General features: G+C 48.6%; 1 protein-coding gene across 1 annotated transcript; it reads right to left on the bottom strand.

The window, feature by feature from the left end:
* Window positions 1-344: 344 nt before the first annotated feature.
* On the bottom strand, window positions 345-8,014 carry PKDREJ (polycystin family receptor for egg jelly). The gene has a single exon (XM_033233587.1). It carries the CDS (start codon window positions 7,992-7,994, stop codon window positions 1,245-1,247), a length of 6,750 nt encoding a protein of 2,249 aa, XP_033089478.1. The 5' UTR covers window positions 7,995-8,014; the 3' UTR covers window positions 345-1,244.
* Between the last annotated feature and the right edge of the window lie 13,117 nt (window positions 8,015-21,131).

Genomic DNA, 21,131 nt, shown 5'->3' with positions numbered 1-21,131 from the left:
CACTGCGCCCAGCCACCATGTAACCTTCTGACCCTTTTTAACTGTGTGAGGCCTTGGGTGAATCATGAGACCTTTTCATCTTCCCACCTGGCAACAAGTGAGACAGAACTACATTCTGCCCAGGTCTAGGCGTCCCCTCGAAGAAAACGACGAAAGGAGTCTATGTGTGTCTGCAGGGGCCTAGTGTGGTATGGCCATTTCAGTGCAGCTGAAGATGACAGGGACACCGAAGTGGGTACAAAGCAGCCACCCATCTCATTTGGTTGTCCCCCTTTCCTAGGCCTCCACTTTGAGGGCAGGAGCTGTATGTGTATATGCCCCTCACACAGAAATCACTGCAAGGCTCAAAGAAGAAATCTCACATTTAATTCTGATAAAGCTTAAAGTGGCATCTACATAAATGAACATGTTTCTGAGTGAAAATAGTACAGCTACCGGCCCTTGTTTCCCTTAAGTGATAAACCACATTTTCCTTATTCCTAAATAGTCCGGCACACCATAAATAACCAAATGCCCAAATCCTAGATGCATATGTTGCTATATTCAACACATAGACATATTTCAATATGAACCCATATACACCTTTTTGTTGTTTAACAAAACACGTGTCTTGGTCAGAAAATGTTACTGAATTTTACTTTACCAGTATCTTTAAGAATAAATGAGAAGCACCACTTCTGCATTCCCAAGCATGAAGCAAGTCCTGGAACTCCCCACGAGGCCCTAAGCCCAGATGGACCAAGAGGAGGGGAAGCTCAGCAGCCCTGATCTACAAAGGGGCCTCCCAGCAAGGCCAAGGAGTTTGGGGCTCTGTCAGGAGCAACAGGCCATCGGCTTCCAGCGTGGGTCAAGCACAGAAACACCCAGACAATGCTCCACCCTGGCCAGGTCCCTCTCTCAAATCTGATTCTCAAAACCAGTGGCTCTGCCTTCTCTAAATTGCAGGCACCAAAGAAACAGGGTTGCCCTTGTACAGGGAGTCATATAACTCCCCTCTAAAAGGAAATCAGTCCAGGAATCGCACACTGTGATCCTGCTGTCTCCCCAGATGCTATACCACACCAATTTTTACATTCCCAAGAGCAGAGGCCAAGATTGGGGATTCTTCCAAATGTAGGGGATGCGCCTTGTGAAGGACATGAGTAGAAAGCATGACTAAGCCACTGACATTCCCTAATCCCCTTAATCCCACAGACTCAGCATTTGGGGGAACACTTGCTTGTGACTCATGAAACCATCATCCATCAAACAACAAGGTAAACCATTTTCTTCCCGTTGATGTTTCTGGTCTTCAGCCCCAGATAACGGCGGCTGTTCTTCTCTGGCTGCCCATACAGCATGTCAATAAAGAACTCAGGCTCATCTTTGGCCTTAGATCGTGAGGTCAGAAAGCTGAACATGATTCTCAGCTTACGGCACAAATAGGTCATTGCTTCCACTTCATCTGATGGCTCCTCATACACAGGCTGCTTCATTTCCTCGTATGCAGACAGAATTACAGCCTGAAATAAGTTGATCAAGACACAGATCATCACCAGCATGAAAGATGAGAGGAACAGGACCCCCAGAATCCTGTTATTAGAAAATTCAGTGTTCTGGAAAGCTGAGACACAATAGGAAAATACTGTCTGAGTGGAATGAATCAAGTTACTGTAGTTCCATTCATGCTGACCAAACACCAGGTAACCAAAAGCCGTATATACAAAGAAATACACGGACACAACAAATGCCATGTGGCAGATGCCAGGGAGGGCAGCCTGGATGGCCCTCTGAGCCAGGCGCACATTGTAGAAGAATCTGGAATACCTGAGGGTCTTCAAAATTGTCAGAAATAACAGGAAACCCAAAATTATCCTCATGATGTGATCTACCTGAGAAACTGCATGAAAGGGAATGAAGTCTTCAGGGTTCGACAAGTAAAACTGAATTATGCCAGTGGCCAGGAAATGTTTCCTGAGAAAGAGCACAATCAACACAGTAAATATGCATTTTAAAGCAAAGTTGAGCAAATTATACACACTTCTCACATAGGAAGCTCTTTCTTGCATAATGATATAACCCTCATCCACAACGTAGGCTAAGAAAAAAATGAGAATGGCCACATACAAGTAGATTTCTGCTGAAGTTTTTCTGTCAAAATCAGCAAGTGAAAAAGAGTGCAGAGATATGCTTGTGTTGACAACTCCTAACTGAGAGACCTCAAATATGACTGAAATGCTACAGAACAGATTTACATCTGGATTAAAAGTTGTTAATTCCAAAACCACAGCCCATGTCTTCTCATCCAGCCAATTGCTTTCTTGAAGTTCTTTGAGCCTCAGTGTGGAATTAAACCGCTGCTGTTTTGGAAAAAAATAGAGTGCATATCCTCCAGATCCATAGGTGTGTAGTAGTCCATAGGAATAATACAACCATTGCTTTCCTTGAGGCTTATAAGTAAATCCATTGGTACTCTCATCTATAGCCTGCTTATCAACTTCATTCCAAAAGCCAGAATAGTTTTTTGTGTCTTCTGGGTCAATGCCGTATTTGGGATGACAATGAATTTCTCTTCTGATGCTGTTTTGCACAAACTTTTCGGCAGGTAGACACATTTTTTCACTAGATTTTGCTCTCACTTGCCTCATCAATGGAAGGCCAAGGATTTTAGATGAGCTTTCAGGAAGAAATGTTGGATTCAGGTCATTGTGTAACAAAGGCAACAGCACGCTGTTTAGCCATCTATAGATGTCTTCTAGCTTAGTCACATTAGCAAGATCCATAGAGAACCGATCACGAATAAACTGGTTATAGTAAAAGCTGTCAATGTGATGTAGTAGGACGATAAGGATCAACAGAAGGGCAAGAAAGATAAAGTGAGTTAGAATGTAACTCAGAAACAGGAGTGCTCTTCTCTTGATCCTCTTCTTTCTTTTGAATATTCTGATTTCATCTTCTGTAAGGGGTTGGTACATCCTCGTGCCTCGGATTCGGACAATCTGGTCATGTATCCTCTGCATTTCTTCTGGATGCATTCTCATTCCATCCAACCTGATCTCAGTATATTTATACTTGGTTGACCACGAAAGGTTTTTGCAATACTTGGGTTTATTTGTTCTGAAGCCTGACAAGAGTATAATTTTAGATGGCTGCACCAGAAAAACTGACTGACAGAATGAACAAAAAGATGCAAAGAGCCATTCTATTGACTTGTCATAGCCGTAAGTCAGTCCATAAAATACGATGAAGAATGAGGATATGCTAGAAGTAGCAAAAACCAAAAACCATGCAACATAAACACACCACCAAGGCAGGATGATCTGGGGTTTTTTCTTAAGCTGCTGGAGATCCTGTTGGGAAGGATGCTCTTTGGAGTGGACATCCTGATTGTCTTCTGTGTTGTTATTGGAATTTGTATTTGGCCTGGGGGTCTCTGGGGTCTTGATTTGTGCTTTCCTATGCCTGTGCTTGGGTTTGGAGGTTGCCTGAGGAGAAGGCTTTGGAAGCCTGGGCTTTCCTTTAGATGCAGGTTTTGCAACCTCCCTGGGGTGTGCCTTAGCAGTTTCATAAGCATGCCATTTTCTTAAGCATTCTTCCCAGTGCTCACTTGCTTCTGACATTAGAGGATGATTTTGAGGAGATACCTCCTCTAGATCTGCTTGAGGTTTCCTCTGGGAATAGGTGAACAAAAAAGTTATTAATAATTGCACAGGGATTGTAATTAAGACACTTTCAATTCCTATCATCATTGATCTCATGTACCTCCTCTCTCTTGACTCAGTTTGTTCTTGTCTATTTAGATTAAAGAACATAATGTTACAAAGAAGAGAGCTTAGCAACATTGCTAAACAACAGGACAATCTCTGGAGCCTATTGAATGTTTTAGCAACAACACTAGCAAAAATAGAGAACCACATGTGGTTTTTCTGGAGATTACTACTCACATCTATAAAGAAAAAGTCTTTTCTAGTCAGAGGCTCATCTGGATGGGTAACGTGAAATGTTCTGTCCAAAGTGGTATCAATAGAAAGCCATTTCTGGCATATGAACAGCCAAATGTGCCTGCTAAACAGATTTTCCACTTTGATTCTACTTAAATACCAGCTAGGCGAATGACCCTCGTTGTTGTGCCACACACGGATGGAATGGATGTCCCCCAAGTCACTTTTTGTCGTTAGGAGGAAAGTGTTGATGCTACCTCGGTAGAGAGTTGTAAAATGTGGATGGCTTAAACAATGCACATCACTGGTACTCACAGTTCCTCTAAGTTGCACAAAGACATTGGCCCTGGTCCCAGACCCCCAACGACTTCCTGTAAAAATAGTCACCAAGTAGCATAAATTATCATAAGGATCATTATCTGGTAGAACTATCACATGCCCCCGAAGATGCTGGTCAATTTCATCCCTGTATAAGGCCCAAAAAGCTAGGATCACGTATAAGAGAATAATGGAAAGCACAGTGAAGAGAGTCACAGGGTTTTGGTGAAGGCTCTTGATGATGTTTAACCGTAGATCCACAGGATTAGGGATCACAATCATCTTGGCCATCACATAGTGGGTACGCAGGTGAATGTTGGTGAGTCCGACTGCGCCCAGCTGTCGTCTGGCCCTCACTATGTTCTTGCAAATGCAGTGCACATCATGCCAGCTGGTCTTCTCACCAAGAACGCAGTAACCCTCTCTCCATTCACTCTGGATCCCATACATGTCCAAGCACTGGATGCTGAAAATAGAAATTCTCACTAGCTCGTCATTAGGCTTCATGACAAAACGAGGTGCCTGCAGAACTATGGATACAGTACAGTGGGGAGAGGGGCTGTGCTGAGCTATGAGTTGCAGCAGGGACACGGGGAGACAGACTACACGGGCCTTCTTCACTGTGCAGGCCGGGTCAAACAGGGCGCTCTGGCTGGCAACTGGAGGGATGTCATGAGGCACTAGGAAGGTGGCGACCAGTGCTGTGGGAGTGATCTGACTGCCTGTGTACACCAACACCGTGAACAGCACCATCACTTCTGTCACTATGTGGACCAGCACCTCCCTAAGCACTCTGCTGTCCACTTGAAAGCTAAACCCACCTGTCGTCTTCTTTGAGGACCCATCAACATCTCCGTTGGGTCCCACTGTGAGATTAAACGCTGCAAAGGTCAAGTTTTTCCTGATGAGGTACACTTCCGCTACATCAGGTGTAATCTCTAGCATGCTACCATTATCTGCAACTCCTGTCATTCTGAATCCAAACACCTGTACCGAAGTGTTTTCCTGATCATTTAACCAAGGAAAGGGGTCATTTGTGAAATCACAAAACATTGTGGAAATGGGAGCATTTGCAGACAGACCAGGAACACTGCTCGCATTGAGTGTTGGATAAAAACAATTTCTGCAGTGTTTCTCATTTCCGAAGACCTGGGTAACACCCCACTTTTCAACTTTCTTGACATACATGTTGAAATTGGGGGTTCTCATTGAGGTGGTTTTGTTCCCTGGCACTTTATTAGCCAGTATTGTGTCTGATAAAGATTCTATTACATAGAAAGGATCTTTAACCACTTGGTGAGGAGAAGTCATTTTAAGAATATTAGACAAACTAATTAATATTCCAGTGCTCACGATTTCTATTTGTTCAGATCGAAAGCGTTTATCTTTTTGTTGATACTCTTGTAGGGCTTGATTTGCTTGCCATATCCTCATGGTGGCACGTTTCTGAGCATCCCAAGTGAATTCAGAGGGTTTCTGGGTTAATTTGGTAATAGTCATGACTACCTGGCCAATTTCCACCAAAGTGCTTACAGGAAGAAGGAAAGACTGATTGATGAGGTGTTTTCGGAGATTGACTCTGTCATTTTGGAGATGTAATTCAGTTTTCATGTTATTCAAAACGGAAGCTACTATATACAGTAAGTAACCTGCAGGTAAAAAATCCTGCTTTTGAATCAAAGTAGACAGCAATGAACTTGGTCCCATGGTGAAACTGAGTAACTGATTCAACACAGTCTTTGATGAATTTTTGTCAGTGGGAGCTTGTGCAGTGGCATGCAAAGTCACCTGAGAAAAAGCTCCTAGAGAGTCATAGACTTGGACATATATCTTCAAGGCATATTGATTAGCCACCATACCAACAGGGAGAAAGGAAGGGGGTGATGTGGACTGAGGCCCCAAGTACAGGATGGTCCCCAGGGTGTTCTCTTTTACTGAACTTATTTCACCAACACTGTGCAAATCAGAAACAATTATTTTATATGTAAGAGGGACGTGCTTATCCCTAAAATTACTACACTGTACAACAAATTTAGTAATAAGTGCAATTCCTTTAGCTGGATTAATTTTGCATTCTCCGATTTGAGGGCCATGGTTAATAATAAAGGAATGCCTGAAGACTGAGGTAGCTCCACTCCAACTTGCTAGATGTAGAGAAACTGAAAACTCAGCTTCCAAAAAATGCTGAAAAGCAAAAGCTTTTATAGACAGATAAGCACCATTCCTTCCTGTTACAGTTTCCCCCATCCAATGAAATAGCATCTCACCACCTGAAGAAGACAAAATTGACCATGTATAGAAATCACGGCTTGCACAATTTGTGCAATTTAGGAACAAAGAAAATCTATCAGAGACAATGAAGGTTCTCTCACAATTTTCGATACATGTGATGTGGGCTATGGCTTTTGGTCCTTGGAGCACGTGAACCCTCTTATCAGAAAAAGCTGTCCTAGAGTCCTTCTGAATCACCATTCTGAAGAAATACACGTGGTCGCCTTTAAGTGTTTCTGGCAAAAGTGTCAGTACAGGCCCCGTGGCCCAGGGCCACTTCAGATTAGCTTGCTCGGGGTGACAGACTTCCTTGCTCCCCAGGATTATTCGATCCCCACGGTAGTTTCTGGGATCTGTGGTACAGTACCAAAAGAATTGGAGTTCCTGTAACGGGCTGTCCGCATCTGGGTCCGAGGATGTGGACCCGTCCAGAATCAGCTGCTCTGCGAAATTAGCTGTTATGTTGACATCGCCAAGCATCACCGCCTGCAGGGAACTCCTGACAATCCAGACATAGACGGCGTCCGAATCTTTCACCTCGGGCATCTTGGGGTTCCTTGTGGTGATGGACACCGTGAAATTAAACACATACACTCCCCACTGTAACGAATTGCTGGGGATGTGAATGAACAAGGGGCTATTCCTGATCTCGAGCTGGGGCAGATCCAAGGGCTGCGTCCAGTCGGGCGCGTGGCCCACGGCGGGTACTGAGAACACCTGCCAGTACTGGGAGATGGCAAGCGCAGCCGGGCAGTCCAGCTGCACCGAGGCGTTGATGGTGGCGTCCGCCTTCATGCTCAGGCGCACGGGGGCGCCCCTCTGGTCCGTGTTGATCCTCACGCGCTGGATGACGCAGACGTTTATCTGACAGGACACGGACGACTCGACGGCTCTGTGGCGGGATGAGTTGACGACCTGCAACATCAGGCGCGCGGGACCGTCTGTGGGGCACTCGGTGCGGGCCACGAAGCCCGGTTGGGGCCGCGGGTCCGGCGCGGCGGAGCGCGGGAAGACGCGGGCCGCGGGGGAGGGCGGGCGGGCGGCGCCGGGTCCAAGCAGCCGCAGGCGGAAGGCCCAGGCCAAGCGCCGGGGCCAGCGCGGTAGCGGCGCGGACCACGTCAGGGAGAGGCGACCGCCGCGCGCCGTGAGCTGCAGATCGACGAGCGTGGGCACGGCGGGCCGGGACAGGCGTTGGGCGCTGAGCAGGACGCGCAACACAAGGCAGTACCAGCGCCACCTGGCCCCTCCACGGGGGAAGCAGAGGCTGCCGCGGCCGCTCAGGACCACGCCGCCCGCCCGCACCGCGCTGGGCCGCAAACTGAGGAGGGCGCGGCCGCCGCGCACCCCGAGGCCCTGGGCGCCCCTGAGGAGGCCTCTGGGCGCCCCGGGGACGGCGGCTTGTGCCTCGCGAGGAGCCGGCGGCAGCGGGAGGCGGTCGAGGCTCAGGCCCAGGCCCAGAAGGAGGAGAGCGGGCCCAGGCCTCATGGCGCCGACCCAGGAGAAGCTGGGAGGCGCCGTGGAGGCCGCGAGGCGCGCCCAACTGCCGCGGGGGTCGCGGGGACAGTGGGGGTCTTGGGGACAGTGGGGGTCTCGGGCGTCGAAGGCCACGGGCAGAGGGGTCTCAGAGAGAGTCCCAGAGAGCAGCTGTGACCTCGGAGCTGGGGGTCAGTCGGCACTGGGGGCTTTGCGGGTACCCCTCCCCTCTCCGTCCCCAAGTGTGTACAGGCCCAGGGTCAGGATGGCTCAGGAGGGCAGTTCAGCCCCGTGCAGACCACAGACAAGGAGCTTCAGCAGGAACCCTTGGGAAAGCCAGTCATAGCGTGGGAGATCAGGAGGAAACTGTGAGATCCCTGGGTGCACAGGAAGGTCTGACTTTCGGTTTCTTTTTTTGGGTTCGCTTTGCTCTTTTCTTTCTAGCTGGCTTGGAGTTTTTTGTTTTGTTTTGTTTGTTTGCTTACTTGTTTTTTGAGATGGAGTCTCTCTCTGTCACCCAGGCTGGAGTGCAGTGTCATGACCTCAAGTGATCCACCCACCTTGGCCTCCCAAAATGCTGGGATTACAGGCGTGAGCCACTGTGCCTGGCCTCATTCTTTTTTCTTTTTTTTTGAGACGGAGTCTCGCTCTGTCGCCCAGGCTGGAGTGCAGTGGCCGGATCTCAGCTCACTGCAAGCTCCGCCTCCCGGGTTTAAGCCATTCTCCTGCCTCAGCCTCCTGAGTAGCTGGGACTACAGGCGCCCACCACCTCGCCCGGCTAGTTTTTTGTATTTTTAGTAGAGACGGGGTTTCACCGTGTTAGCCAGGATGGTCTTGATCTCCTGACCTCGTGATCCGCCCATCTCGGCCTCCCAAAGTGCTGGGATTACAGGCTTAAGCCACCGCACCCAGCCTCATTCTTTTAACTCCATTTTTGCTGTATATTTTGGGACTTGATTGATTGATTGATTGATTGAATGAATGATTTTAGAGACAGGGTCTTGCTCTGTTGCCCAGGCTGGAGTGCAATGGTGCAATCATAGCTCACTGTAACCTTGAACTCCTGGGCTCAAGGAATCCTCCTGCCTTAGCCTCCCAGACTATAGGTCTACACCACTACCCCGATTGATTTTTTTGAATTTTTTTTTTTGTAGAGATGGTGTGTCTTGCTGTATTTCACAGGCTAGTCACAAACTCATGGTCTTAATTGGCCCTCCCCTGTGTTAGTCCATTTTTATGCTGCTGATAAAGGCATACCCAAGACTGGGAAGAAAAAGAGGTTTAATTGGACTTACAGTTCCATATGGCTGGGGAGGCCTCAGAATCAGGGCAGGAGACAAAAGGCATGTCCTTACCTGGTGGTGGCAAGAGAAAATGAGGAAGACGCAAAAGTGGAAACCCCTGATAAAACCATCAGATCTCCTGAGACTTATTCACTGCCACAAAACAATATAGGGGAAACTGCCCCGATGATTCAATTATCTCCCACCAAGTCCCTCCCACAACATGTGGGAATTATGGGAGTACAATTCAAGATGAGATTTGGGTGGGGACACAGAGCCAAACCATATCATTCCACCCCTGCCAAATCTCATCTCACATTTCAAAACCAATCATGCCTTCCCAACAGTCCCCTAAAGTCTTTTTTTGTTTTTTTTTTTTTTGTTTTTCTTTGTTTTTTTTTTGAGACGGAGTCTCGCTCTGCCGCCCAGGCTGGAGTGCAGAGGCCGGATCTCCGCTCACTGCAAGCTCCGCCTCCTGGGTTTAGGCCATTCTCCTGCCTCAGCCTCCCGAGTAGCTGGGACTACAGGCGCCCGCCACGTCGCCCGGCTAGTTTTTTGTATTTTTTAGTAGAGACGGGGTTTCACCGTGTTAGCCAGGATGGTCTCGATCTTCTGACCTTGTGATCCGCCCGTCTCGGCCTCCCAAAGTGCTGGGATTACAGGCTTGAGCCACCGCACCCAGCCAAGTCTTAACTCATTTCACAGTAACTCAAAAGTCCACAGTCCAAAGTCCCATCGGAGACAAAGGAAGTCGCTTATGCTTATGAGCCTGTAAATTCAAAAGCAACTGGCCAGGCATGGTGGCTCACGGCTGTAATCCCAGCACTTTGGGAGGCTGAGGCGGGCGGATCACCTGAGGTTGGGAGTTTGAGACCAGCCTGACCAACATAGAGAAACTCCATCTCTACTAAAAATACAAAATTATCCAGGCGTGGTGGTGCATGCCTGTAATCCCAGCTACTCGGGAGGCTGAGGCGGAAGAATCGCTTGAACCCAGGAAGTGGAGGTTGCAGTGAGTCAAGATCACGCCATTGCACTCCAGCCTGGGCAACAAGAATGAAACTGTCTCAAAAAAAAGAAAAAAAAATCAAAAACAAGTTAGTTATTTCCTAGATACAATGCGGTACAGACATTGGGTAAATACAACTGTTCCAAATGGGAGAAATTGGCCAAAACAAAGGGGCTATAGGGCCCATGCAAGACCGAAATCCAGTGGGGCAGTCAAATCCTAAGCTCCAAAATTATCTCCTTTGACTTCATACCTCACATCCAGGTCATGCTGATGCAAGAGGTGGGTTCCCATGGTCTTGGGCAGCTCCACCCCCATGACTTTGCAGGGTACAGCCTCCCTCCTGGTTGCCTTTATGGGCTGGTGTTGAGTGTCTACAGCTTTTCTAGACTCATGGTGCAAGCTGTTGGTGAATCTACCATTCTGGGGTCTGGAGGATGGTGGCCCTCTTCTCACAGCTCCACTAGGCGGTGCCCCAGTAGGGGCTCTGTGTGGGGGCTCTGACCCCACATTTCCCTTCTGCACTGCGCTAGCACAGGTTCTCCATGAGAACCCTCCCCCGACAGTAAACTTCTGCCTGGCATCCAGGTATTTCCATACATCTTCTGAAATCTAGGCAGAGGTGCCCAAACCTCAATTCTTGACTTCTGTGCAACCACAGGCTCAACACCACGTGGAAGCTTCCAAGGCTTGGGGCTTGCATTATCTGAAGCCATAGCCCGAGCTCTACATTGGCCTTTTTCAGCCACAGCTGGAGCAGCTGGGACACAGGGCACCAAGTCCCTAGGCTGCACACAGCTTGGGGACCCTGGGCCCGGCCCACAAAACTGCTTTTTCCTCCTAGGCCTCCAGGCCTGTGATGGGAGGGGCTGCCATGAAGACCTCTGACATGCCCTGGAGACCTTTTCCCCATTGTCTTGGGGAGTAACATTTGGCTCCTTGTTACTTATACAAATTTTTACAGCTGGTTTGAATTCTCAGAAAATGAAATTTTCTATCACATTATCGGGCTGCAAATTTTTCAAACTTCTATGCTGTTTGCCTTTTAAAACTGAATGCTTTTAACAGCACCTAAGTTACTTATTGAATATTTTGCTGCTTAGAAATTTCTTCCACTAGATACCCTAAATCATCTCTCTCAAGTTTAAAGTCCCACAAATCTCTAGGGCAGGGGCAAAATGCTGCCAGTCTCTTTGCTAAAACATAACAAGAGTCACCTTTGCTCCAGTTCCCAACAAGTTCCTCATCTCCATCTGAGACCACCTCAGCCTGGACCTTATTGTCCATATCGCTATCAGCATTTTGGGCAAAGCCATTCGACAAGTCTCTAGGAAGTTCCAAACTTTCTGACATTTTCCTGTCTTCTTCTGAGCCCTCCAAACTGTTCCAACCTCTGCCTGTTACCCAGTTCCAAAATTGCTTCCACATTTTCAGGTATGTTTTTGCAATGCCCCAGTCTAATGGTACCAATTTACTGTATTAGTCTGTTTTCATGCTGCTGATAAAGACATACCCAGGACTGGAAAGACATACCCAGGACTGGGAAGAAAAAGATGTTTAATTGGACTTACAGTTCCATATGGCTAGGGAGGCCTCAGAATCATGGCAGGAGGCAAAAGGCACTTTTTTTTTTTTTTTTTTTGAGATGGAGTCTCACTCTGTTGCCCAGGCTGGAGTGCAGTGGCACGATCTCAGCTCACTGCAAGCTCGCCTCCCAGGTTTACGGCATTCTTCTGCCTCAGCATCCTGAGTAGCTGGGACTACAGGCGCCCACCACCATGCCCGGCTAATTTTTTGTATTTTTAGTAGAGATGGGGTTTCACCATGTTAGCCAGGATGATCTCGATCTCCTAACCTTGTGATCTGCCTGCCTCGGCCTCCCAAAGTGCCGGGATTACAGGCATGAGCCACTGCGCCCGGCGGAAAGGTACTTCTTACATGGCAGTGGCAAGAGAAAATGAGGAAGATGCAAAAGCAGAAACCCCTGATAAAACCATCAGATCTTCTGAGACTTATTCACTGCCATGAGAACAATATGGGGAAAACTAACCCTATGATTCAGTATCTCCCACTGAATCCCCCCCACACAACACATGGGAATTATGGGAGTACTATTCAAGATGAGATCTGGGTGGGGACACAGAGCCAAACCATATCATCCCCCTCCACCTTCCAAAGTACTGGGTTTGCAGACATGAGCCATCTCACCTGGCCTTCTGTTTATTAAATATATACGCATTCGTGGTTGTATTTTTTATGAGTTGCTTCTTTTATCATTATGAAATATCTTTTTGTTGTTTTGTTTTTTGTTTATTTTGAGACAGAGTCTCACTCTGCTGCCCAGGCTGGAATGCAATGATGTGATCACGGCTCACTGCAGCCTGGACCTCCCTGGGCTTAGGTGATCCACCTCAGTTTCCCAAGTAGCTGGTACTACAGGCGTGTGCCACCATGCCTGGCTGATTTTTGTATTTTTTGTAGAGATGAGGTTTTGCCATGTTACTCACTCTGGTCTCGAACTCCTGAGCTCAAGTGATCCACCCACCTCAGCCTCCCAAAGTGCTGGGATTACAGGCATAAGCCACCGTATCTGGGCATGAAATTTCTCTCATTATCTCTGGCAGTAATCTTTGTTTCAGAGTCTAATTTACCTGATATTAGTTAAAATAGCCACACTAACCTTCTTTTGCTTACTGCCTATATGGCATATTTTTTTTTCATTTACTTTCAACTTACTCATTTCTTTATATTTAAAGTGGTCTTTTGTAGGCAACATGTAATAGAGTTTTTTTTTTTTTCATCTAGTCAATCTCTGCCTTTTAATTGAAGTATTGGTACCATCACCATTTAACATGATTATTGATATGGTTGGATTTAGGTCTACCACTTTTTTGTTTTCTTAGTGTACACTCTTTTTTTTTTTTTTTTTGAGACAGGGTCTTCCTCTATCGCCCAGTTTGGAGTTCAGTGGCACCATCACAGCTCACTGCAGCAGCTGCCAATTCCTGAGCTCAAGTGATTCTCCTGCCTCAACCTCTTGAGTAGCTAGGACTACAGGTACACACCACTACTTCCAGCTAACTTTATTTATTTTGGTAGAGATAGTCTCCCTATGTTGTCCAGGCTGGTCTTGAACTCTTGGCTTCAAGTAATCCTCCCCCCTCAGCCACCTAAAGTGCCAAATTACAGGTGTGAGCCTACCGTGCCCAGCCTATTTCATACATTTCTTCAGCACCTATTACATGCTACACATTTTTCTAGGCATTGGCCCCAGTCCCAGTTCTTACAGAGTTTTCTATTATAGTGGGAGTGATCAGAACTAATTAGGCCAAGACATAATGTGTGTGATTTCAGCTGTGAAATGTGGTATGAAGAAAAGTAAGGCAGGGTAAGAAATAAGGAATAGGAATGAGCTATGAGAGTCAGGATAGGCCTCTGGGGAGATGCTAAGCCCACAGATCTGCATGAAGTGAAGGAGCAAGCCATGAAAAGAAATAAGGAATCGCATTCCTATGGTGTCCAGAATTGGTCAGTTGGTGGGTTCTTGGTCTATGCTGACTTCAAGAATGAAGCCACAGACGCTCACAGTGAGTGTTACAGTTCTTAAAGATGGTGTGTCCCAGTTTGTTCCTTCTGATGTTTGGACGTATCCAGAGTTAATTCCTTCCAGTGGGCTCATGGTCTCCCTGACTTCAGGAGTAAAGCTGCAGACCTTCGCAGTGAGTGTTACAGTTCATAAAGGTGGCGCATCCAAAGTTGTTCATTTCTGGTTTGGAGTTGTTCGTGGTCTCACCGACTTCTGCAGTGAAGCTACAGATCTTTGCTGTATTACAGCTCATAAACACAACACAGACCCAGAGCAAAGGAACAAACCTTCCATGGAAGCTAAGGCAGTCAGGTCACCCCCCCCCCAGGGTTGCTGCTGCTGGTTGGGGGGGGGGGGGGTCCCTGCTTTTATTCCCTTATCTGACCCCACCCACATCCTGCTGATTGGTCCACTTTGCACAGAGCTGATTGGCCCATTTTACAGAGAGTTGATTGGTCTGTTTTGACAGAGTGCTGATTGGTGTGTTTACAAACCTTGAGCTAGACACAGGGGGCTGATTGGTGCATTTACAAACCTTGAGCTAGATACAAAGTGCTGATTGGTGCCTTTACAGTTCTACAGCTAGACATGAAAGTTCTCCAAGTTCCCACTAGATTAGCTAGATATGGAGTGCTGATTGGTGCATCCACGAACTCTGAGCTAGACACAGAGTGCTGATTGGTGCATATAAAATCCTTCAGCTAGACCTAGGAGTTCTCCAAGTCCCCACCCTACTCAAGAGCCCAGCTGGCTTCGCCTAGTGGATCCCGCACCAGGGCCGCGGGCGGAGGTGCCTGCCAGTCCCGCAGCGCGCGCCAGCACTCCCCAGCCCTTGGGTGGTCGATGGGACCTGGCGCCCTGGAGCAGGGGGCGGCGCCCGTCGGGGAGGCTTGGGCCGCGCGAGAGCCCACGGCGCGGGGAGCGGGGTTCGGGCATGGCGGCTGCAGGTCCCAAGCCCTGCCCCGCGGGGAGGCGGTTGAGGCCCGGCCAGAATTTGAGCGTGGCGCGGGCGGGCCGGCAGTGCTGGGGGACACGGCGCACCCTCTGCAGCTGCTGGCCCGGGTGCTAAGCCCCTCTGCCCGGGCCGGCGGCTCCCAGCACAGAACCCGCCGAGCCCGCGCCCACCCGGAACTCGCGCTGGCCCGCGAGCGCCGAGCGCAGCACCGGTTACCGCTCGGCCTCTCCCTCCACACCTCCCCGCTGGCAGAGGGAGCCGGCTCCGGCCTCGGCCGGCCCAGAGAGGGGCTGTCACAGTGCAGCGGCGGGCTGAAGGGTTCCTCAAGCCCGACCAGAGTGGACGCAGAGGCCGAGGAGGCGCCGAGAGCGATCGAGGGCTGCTACCACGTTGTCACCTCTCACTAGCAGGGGGAATTGTATGTGCAAAAGCATTGAGACAGGCAGGAGAGAGGTTAGTAGTGTGTCTGGGGTAAGGGGGAGGATAGTGAGTGGGGGAAATGTAATTGGAGAGATGGCCAAAGACAAAGCAGGCAGGGGCTTGTAGGACATGGTAACTAACACGGTTGGATTTTGTCTCACGTGGGCTGGGAAGCCTTTGGAGGGTTTTGAGCAGCAAAGGGGCCTGACCTGATTTCCATCTTGCAAACATCACCCTGCTGTGGGGAAACAGACTGAAGGTAAGCAAGAGGGGAAGAAGGTAGGCCAATGAGGAGGGCCCAGTGAAGTGGAAGGGGCAGGCCTGGGTGTTGGAGGGTCAGCTGGTGCGTACATGAGCTGATCTTGGCTTGGTTTGGGTTTGTGTGTGGAAAAGACAGCACTGGTTAATGGATTAGATGTCAGAGGGACCAGCTATGTAATTTTGGGGGCCCTCTGCCAATGGAAAATGCATTGTTCCTCATTCAAGCGTTATTTGGAATATCTGGACAGCTACAGCAGAGCATTAAAGCAAGCACAGGGCCCTTTTATGTGTGAGACCGAATGTGACTACCCAGGTGCACACCCATGAAACCGGCCCTGCACATCAGATGTGAGTGAAAAAGAGCAAACGAGGACGACTCCCTGTGCCTGTCAGGAAGAGGTCTTTATTAGGTGTGATCTCAGGAAGTTGCTGCTTTGATAGATCAAACATGGTCACATGTCAGCAGTTTCCTGTTGGTCGTTCTGATCCAAGTCTGGTATTTAGGGGTGCTGTGGAGTGAATGTGTCCCCCCGAATTAATATACCGAAGCTCTAATTGCCAACGTGATGGTATTTGGAGGTGTACCCTTTGGGTGGTATAATAATTAGAGTTAATTAGGTCATGAGGGTGGGGCACTTATGGTGGGTGTATTAGTCCATTTTCACACTGCTGATAAAGACATTCCTGAGACTGGGCAATTTACAAAAGAAAGAGGTTTATTGGACTTATAGTTCCGCGTGGCTGGGAAGGTCTCACAATCATGGTGGAAGGTGGAAGGCATGTCTCACATGGCAGCAGACAAGAGAAGAGAGCTTGTGCAGGGAAACTCCCCTTTTAAAAACTATCAGATCTCATGAGACCTATGCATGATCACAGGAACAGCATGGGAAAGACCTGTCCCCATGATTCAATTACCTCCTACTGGGTCCCTCCCACCATACCTGGGAATTCAAGATGAGATTTGGGTAGGGACACAGCCAAACCATATCAGCAGCCTTAGAAGAAGAGAAACATCCCCCCTCTACCACCATGCACATGCACATGCCAGACAAAGACCATGTGAAAACATAAGAAGGCAGCAGTCTGGCCAGGCACAGTGGCTCACGCCTGTAATCCCAGCACTTTGGAAGGCCGAGGTGGGTGGATCAAGAGGTCAAGAGATCAAGACCATCCTGGCCAACATGGTGAAACCCCGTGTCTACTAAAAATACAAACAATTAGCTGGGCCTGGTGGTGTGCGCCTGTAGTCCCAGCTACTCAGGAGGCTGAGGCAGGAGAATTGCTTGAATCCAGGAAGCAGAGGTTGCAGTGAGCCGAGATCGTGCCATTGCACTCCAGCCTGGTGACAGAGCAAGACTCCGTCTCAAAAAAAAAAAAAATAATAATAATAATAATAAAATAAATAAATAAATAAAATGGCAGCAGTCAGCAAACCAGGAAGAAGGCCTTCTCCAAGAACTGGACCGTGCTGTCACCCTGATCTTGGATTCCAGCTTCCAGAGCGTAAGAAATAAATTGTTTAAGCCACTCAGTCTGTGGTATTTTGTAATGGCAGCCAGAGCAGACTAGGGTAGGGGAAATAAATGCCAGGACTGAAGACAGATTAGGGTTCTCAGTGGTCACATAGGGAGGAGGCACTATGGAGAAGCAGACAGACCCTGGAGTCCTATATGCAAAGCTCCAGCCAGAGTGGAGCTGGAGGAGGAGGGCAGTAAGGCAGGAGAGCAGGGAGTTGGTGGGGGGCAGTCCTGGAAGCCAGGGCCAGAGGGTTTCAAGAAAGAGGGCGTGGCCAGCCATGTCCGATGTGGCTGAGGTCAGAGAGATGAATGGCCACTGAATTTGGGAACAGGGCATCTTTGGTGGCATCCTGGACAAGAGCAGTGTCAGTGGTGTGGTGGGGCAAAGTTTGAGTGGAGTGGACTGAGGGGGAAATGGGAAGAAGATAGGGAGGTGGAGATGACCACATACAATTCTTTGGGTAAGTTCTGCCGACATGGTGCGGCAGTAGCCAGGGAGAAATGGGAGGGGCCAAGGGTACTTCTTACTGATGATAAACTAAGATTTACAAAAAGATGTAAAAAAGAATAAAGACCACTCATATGCCCATACCCCAGCTAGAGAAATAAAACAATTCCAATAGGACTGTAAGCCTCAGTGTATCCTTCAAGGAAGGATCCCCAGCCTCCTCCCAGGGGTAACTATTAACCTAGGTCTACTTTTTATTCTCTTGCATTTCTTTATTGTTTTATTACGTAGGGACAAGTTTATTAGCAATATACTGTTTTGCCTGTTACTAGACTTTCCATAATGCCATCATATTGCATATATTCTTCTACAGGCTATAAAGACCACATTGATTCATGTAGCTTTGGTTTATTCATTTTCATGACTGTTGAGTATTTTACTAAGGCTGTATACTAGAGTTCATCTGTTCTCCTACTGGTGGTTGTCAAGGTTGCTGTCTATATTTTTCCATTACAAATAATGGTGCTAAGCACCCTGGGACTGGTTTTCTCACTATTGTAACCAGTATGTTGGGTAAACAGATCTTACATTTTAATAAAAAGAATGTATATATCCCCCCACAAACCCCTGCTCGGGCACATGCATTGCCTGAGCCTAGTTCTTTCCTACTCCTTGGCTAAAAAGTTCTTGGTTCACCTTTGATTAGAATAAAGTTTCCTTGGCTGGGCACGGTGGCTCACACCTGTAATCCTAGCACTTTGGGAGGCTGAGGTGGGTGGATCACCTTAGGTCAGGAGTTCCAGACCAGCCTGGCCAACATGGGGACAACCCATCTACTAAAACTACAAAAATGAGCCGGGCGTGGTGGCATGTGCCTCTACTCCAGCTACTCTGAGGCTGAGGCAGGAGAATCGCTTGAACCTGGGAGGCAGAGGTTGCAGTGAGCCGAGATTGCACCACTGCACTCCAGCCTGGGTGACAGAGTGAGACTCCGTCTCAAAAAATAAAAATAAATAAATAAAGTTTTCTTCAGCCCATGTACTAGTTGAACCCATGTACTAGTCAGAATTCTATTGACTAATACACAGTGAAGTGAATACCTCATTGCTTATTAACTTCTCCCCTCCTCAGCCAGGGCCTTTGCCCTCTCCCCAGGCTGCCTCTGGCCCCCAGGCTGGAAGTGGTAGAGGAAGGGGGTGGGGGGGAGGAGAGATCTGACCTGGCTGACACTTGTGTTGCTGCTGGCGTCTGGCTGCACTCACCTGCAGGACTGACCCTTCCCTGGAGGGCGTGTTAGGCTCTTCAGAGGGCCACTCTGAGGGTCTCACTGAAGGCCTCTCATCTGTGGTGTCTCATTTAGGGGCTTCCCAGACATCCTTCAGCCTAGGGTTTGCAGATCTTTGGCCCACCTGCGACAGCCCACCACCCCCCAGACAACCCTTTTGGGCAGAGTCCTGCTTCCTGCTCTCTTTCCCCCTGAGGCCACACCTAGGCCAGAGGAAGCATGGGCACCCTTCCTCCTGACCAGCCGGGAGTGTGGCCTTCCCCACCGCAGCTTCTGCACCCCTTCATCCCTCAGAGCCGCTGTCACAGGCGGACACCAGTTTCTGGGTCCCTGGCCTCCAGGAGCACAGGTCAGGTGCTCCCAGGAAGGCCCTGCCACGCAGCAGTGGTGAGCGGGAAGGGGAAGGAAATTGTCACACCATACCTGACCCCTGCAATGGTCTCCAAAGACATTGTCCCTGCTGGCCTCTGCAACTTCCACCCTGTGGTAACCTGGAGGAGGTGCCTGGCAAGGTGCCTGGGGCCCTCACTGGGCTCTTTGCAAGGCTTCCTTGCCACCCTTATTCTTGGCCCCTTGGGGCACCTTGTTTTTGCAGGAGTGAAATATCAGAGGCTTGAGGATTGGCCATCTTCACTTTCACCAACCAGGTGGGGGAGCAGGGAGGTACTCAAGTGCAAAATTTAAGGGTGGAGGGGCACCAAAAACTCAATAAGACAAATTCTCTTTTATTGAGGTAAAGTTCACATAAAAGTAACCATTTATGGGAGGCTGAGGCAGGACAATTGCCGGAGCCAGGAGTTTGAGGCTTCGGTGAGTTACCATCCCCATCCGCCCAGTCCCTGGTGACCACCAATCTTCTTTCTGTCTCTATGCTTGCCTATTCTGGACATGCATGTAAGTGCAGTCATACAGGTGTGACCTTTTGTGTCTGCCTTCCTTCAGCATGAATGAACCTTGAAAACACTGTGAAAGGTGAAAGGTGTGTCTTCTTTGGAGAACTGTCACCTCAAATTCTTTGCCCACTTTAAATTTGGGCTGTTTGTCATTTCGCTGTTGAGTTGTAAGAATTATTTTTGTTTTTTGGTTTTTTGAGACGGAGTCTGGCTCTGTTGCCCAGACTGGAGTGCAGTGGCACAATCTCGGCTCACTCCAACCTCCCCACCTTCTAGGTTCAAGCAATTCTCCTGCCTCAGCCACCCAAGTAGTTGGGATTATAGGCACGTGCCACCATGCCTGGCTATTTTTGTACTTTTTTTTTTTTTTTTTTTTGAGATGGAGTCTGGCTGTGTCGCCCAGGCTGGAGTGCAGTGGCGCGATCTTGGCTCACTGCAAACTCTGCCCCCCGGGTTCATGCCATTCTCCTGCCTCAGCCGCCCAAGGAGCTGGGATGACAGGTGCCCACCGCTATGCCCAGCTAATTTTTTGTATTTTTAGTAGGGACAGGGTTTCACCATGTTAGCCAGGATGGTCTCAATCTCCTGACCTCGTGATCCGCCCACCTTGGCCTCCCAAAGTGCTGAAATTACAAGCGTGAGCCACCGTGCCCGGCCTGTTTTTGTACTTTTAATAGAGATGAAGTTTCTCCATGTTGGCCAGGCCAGTCTTGAACTCCTGACTTCAGGTGACCCTTCTACCTCAGCCTCCCAAAGTGCTGGGATTACAAGCGTGAGCCACTGTGCCCGGCCAAGAATTCTTTATATATTCGGGATTCTAGACTCTTATCCAATATATGATTTACAAATATTTATTCCCATTGTGTTAATCTTTTCAGTTTCCTGAGTAGTGTCCTTGGATACAGAAAAGTTTTAAATTTTGACAAAGTCCAACTTAACTGTTTTGTTGTTGTTGCTTGTCCTTTTGATGTTACATCTAAGAATCCATTGCTAAATCCAAGGCCATGAGGATTTACTTCTGTTTTCTTCTAAGAGTTTTATCTTTTCAGCTCTCACATAAAACAAATATTTCAATGAAATATTTCAAAAATCAAAACTAACGCAAAAAGTCCATGATGAACAAAATACCAACATTTTAAATAAAGGCCAGATCTGCCCCTGCACTTGGTCTACGCCCTTCATTCGTGCACCCTGGGGCGGGGGCAGATTAAATTCGGGGAGCCCGTTAGGCTGGGGCTGGTGTGTGGCTGATGGCAGAGTTCGGGCCGGGCCGGGCCGGGCCAGCCCAGAGGCAGAAACCGCTACTGCAGGAGACCGCGATTTTTCCGCGGCAAATCCTTGAGAAGGGAGGATGGGAGGCGGCGGGACGACTCAGTGAAGCCTGTCCCGAAGGCCAAATGAGTGTGTGCATGCGCGCGCGGGTGGCTGCCGACCGCGACGACATAATCTTGAAAGTGACCGCTGTCCCGGGGCTCTCTGCTCTCAAGGGACC

The sequence above is a fragment of the Trachypithecus francoisi genome, unplaced genomic scaffold (assembly GCF_009764315.1).
Source record: "Trachypithecus francoisi isolate TF-2019V2 unplaced genomic scaffold, Tfra_2.0 Lachesis_group14, whole genome shotgun sequence".
In the NCBI taxonomy this organism is placed as follows: Eukaryota; Metazoa; Chordata; class Mammalia; order Primates; family Cercopithecidae; genus Trachypithecus; species Trachypithecus francoisi.
The sequence above is the reverse complement of the archived record's forward strand: the minus strand, read 5'-3'. Positions and strand labels throughout refer to the sequence as shown.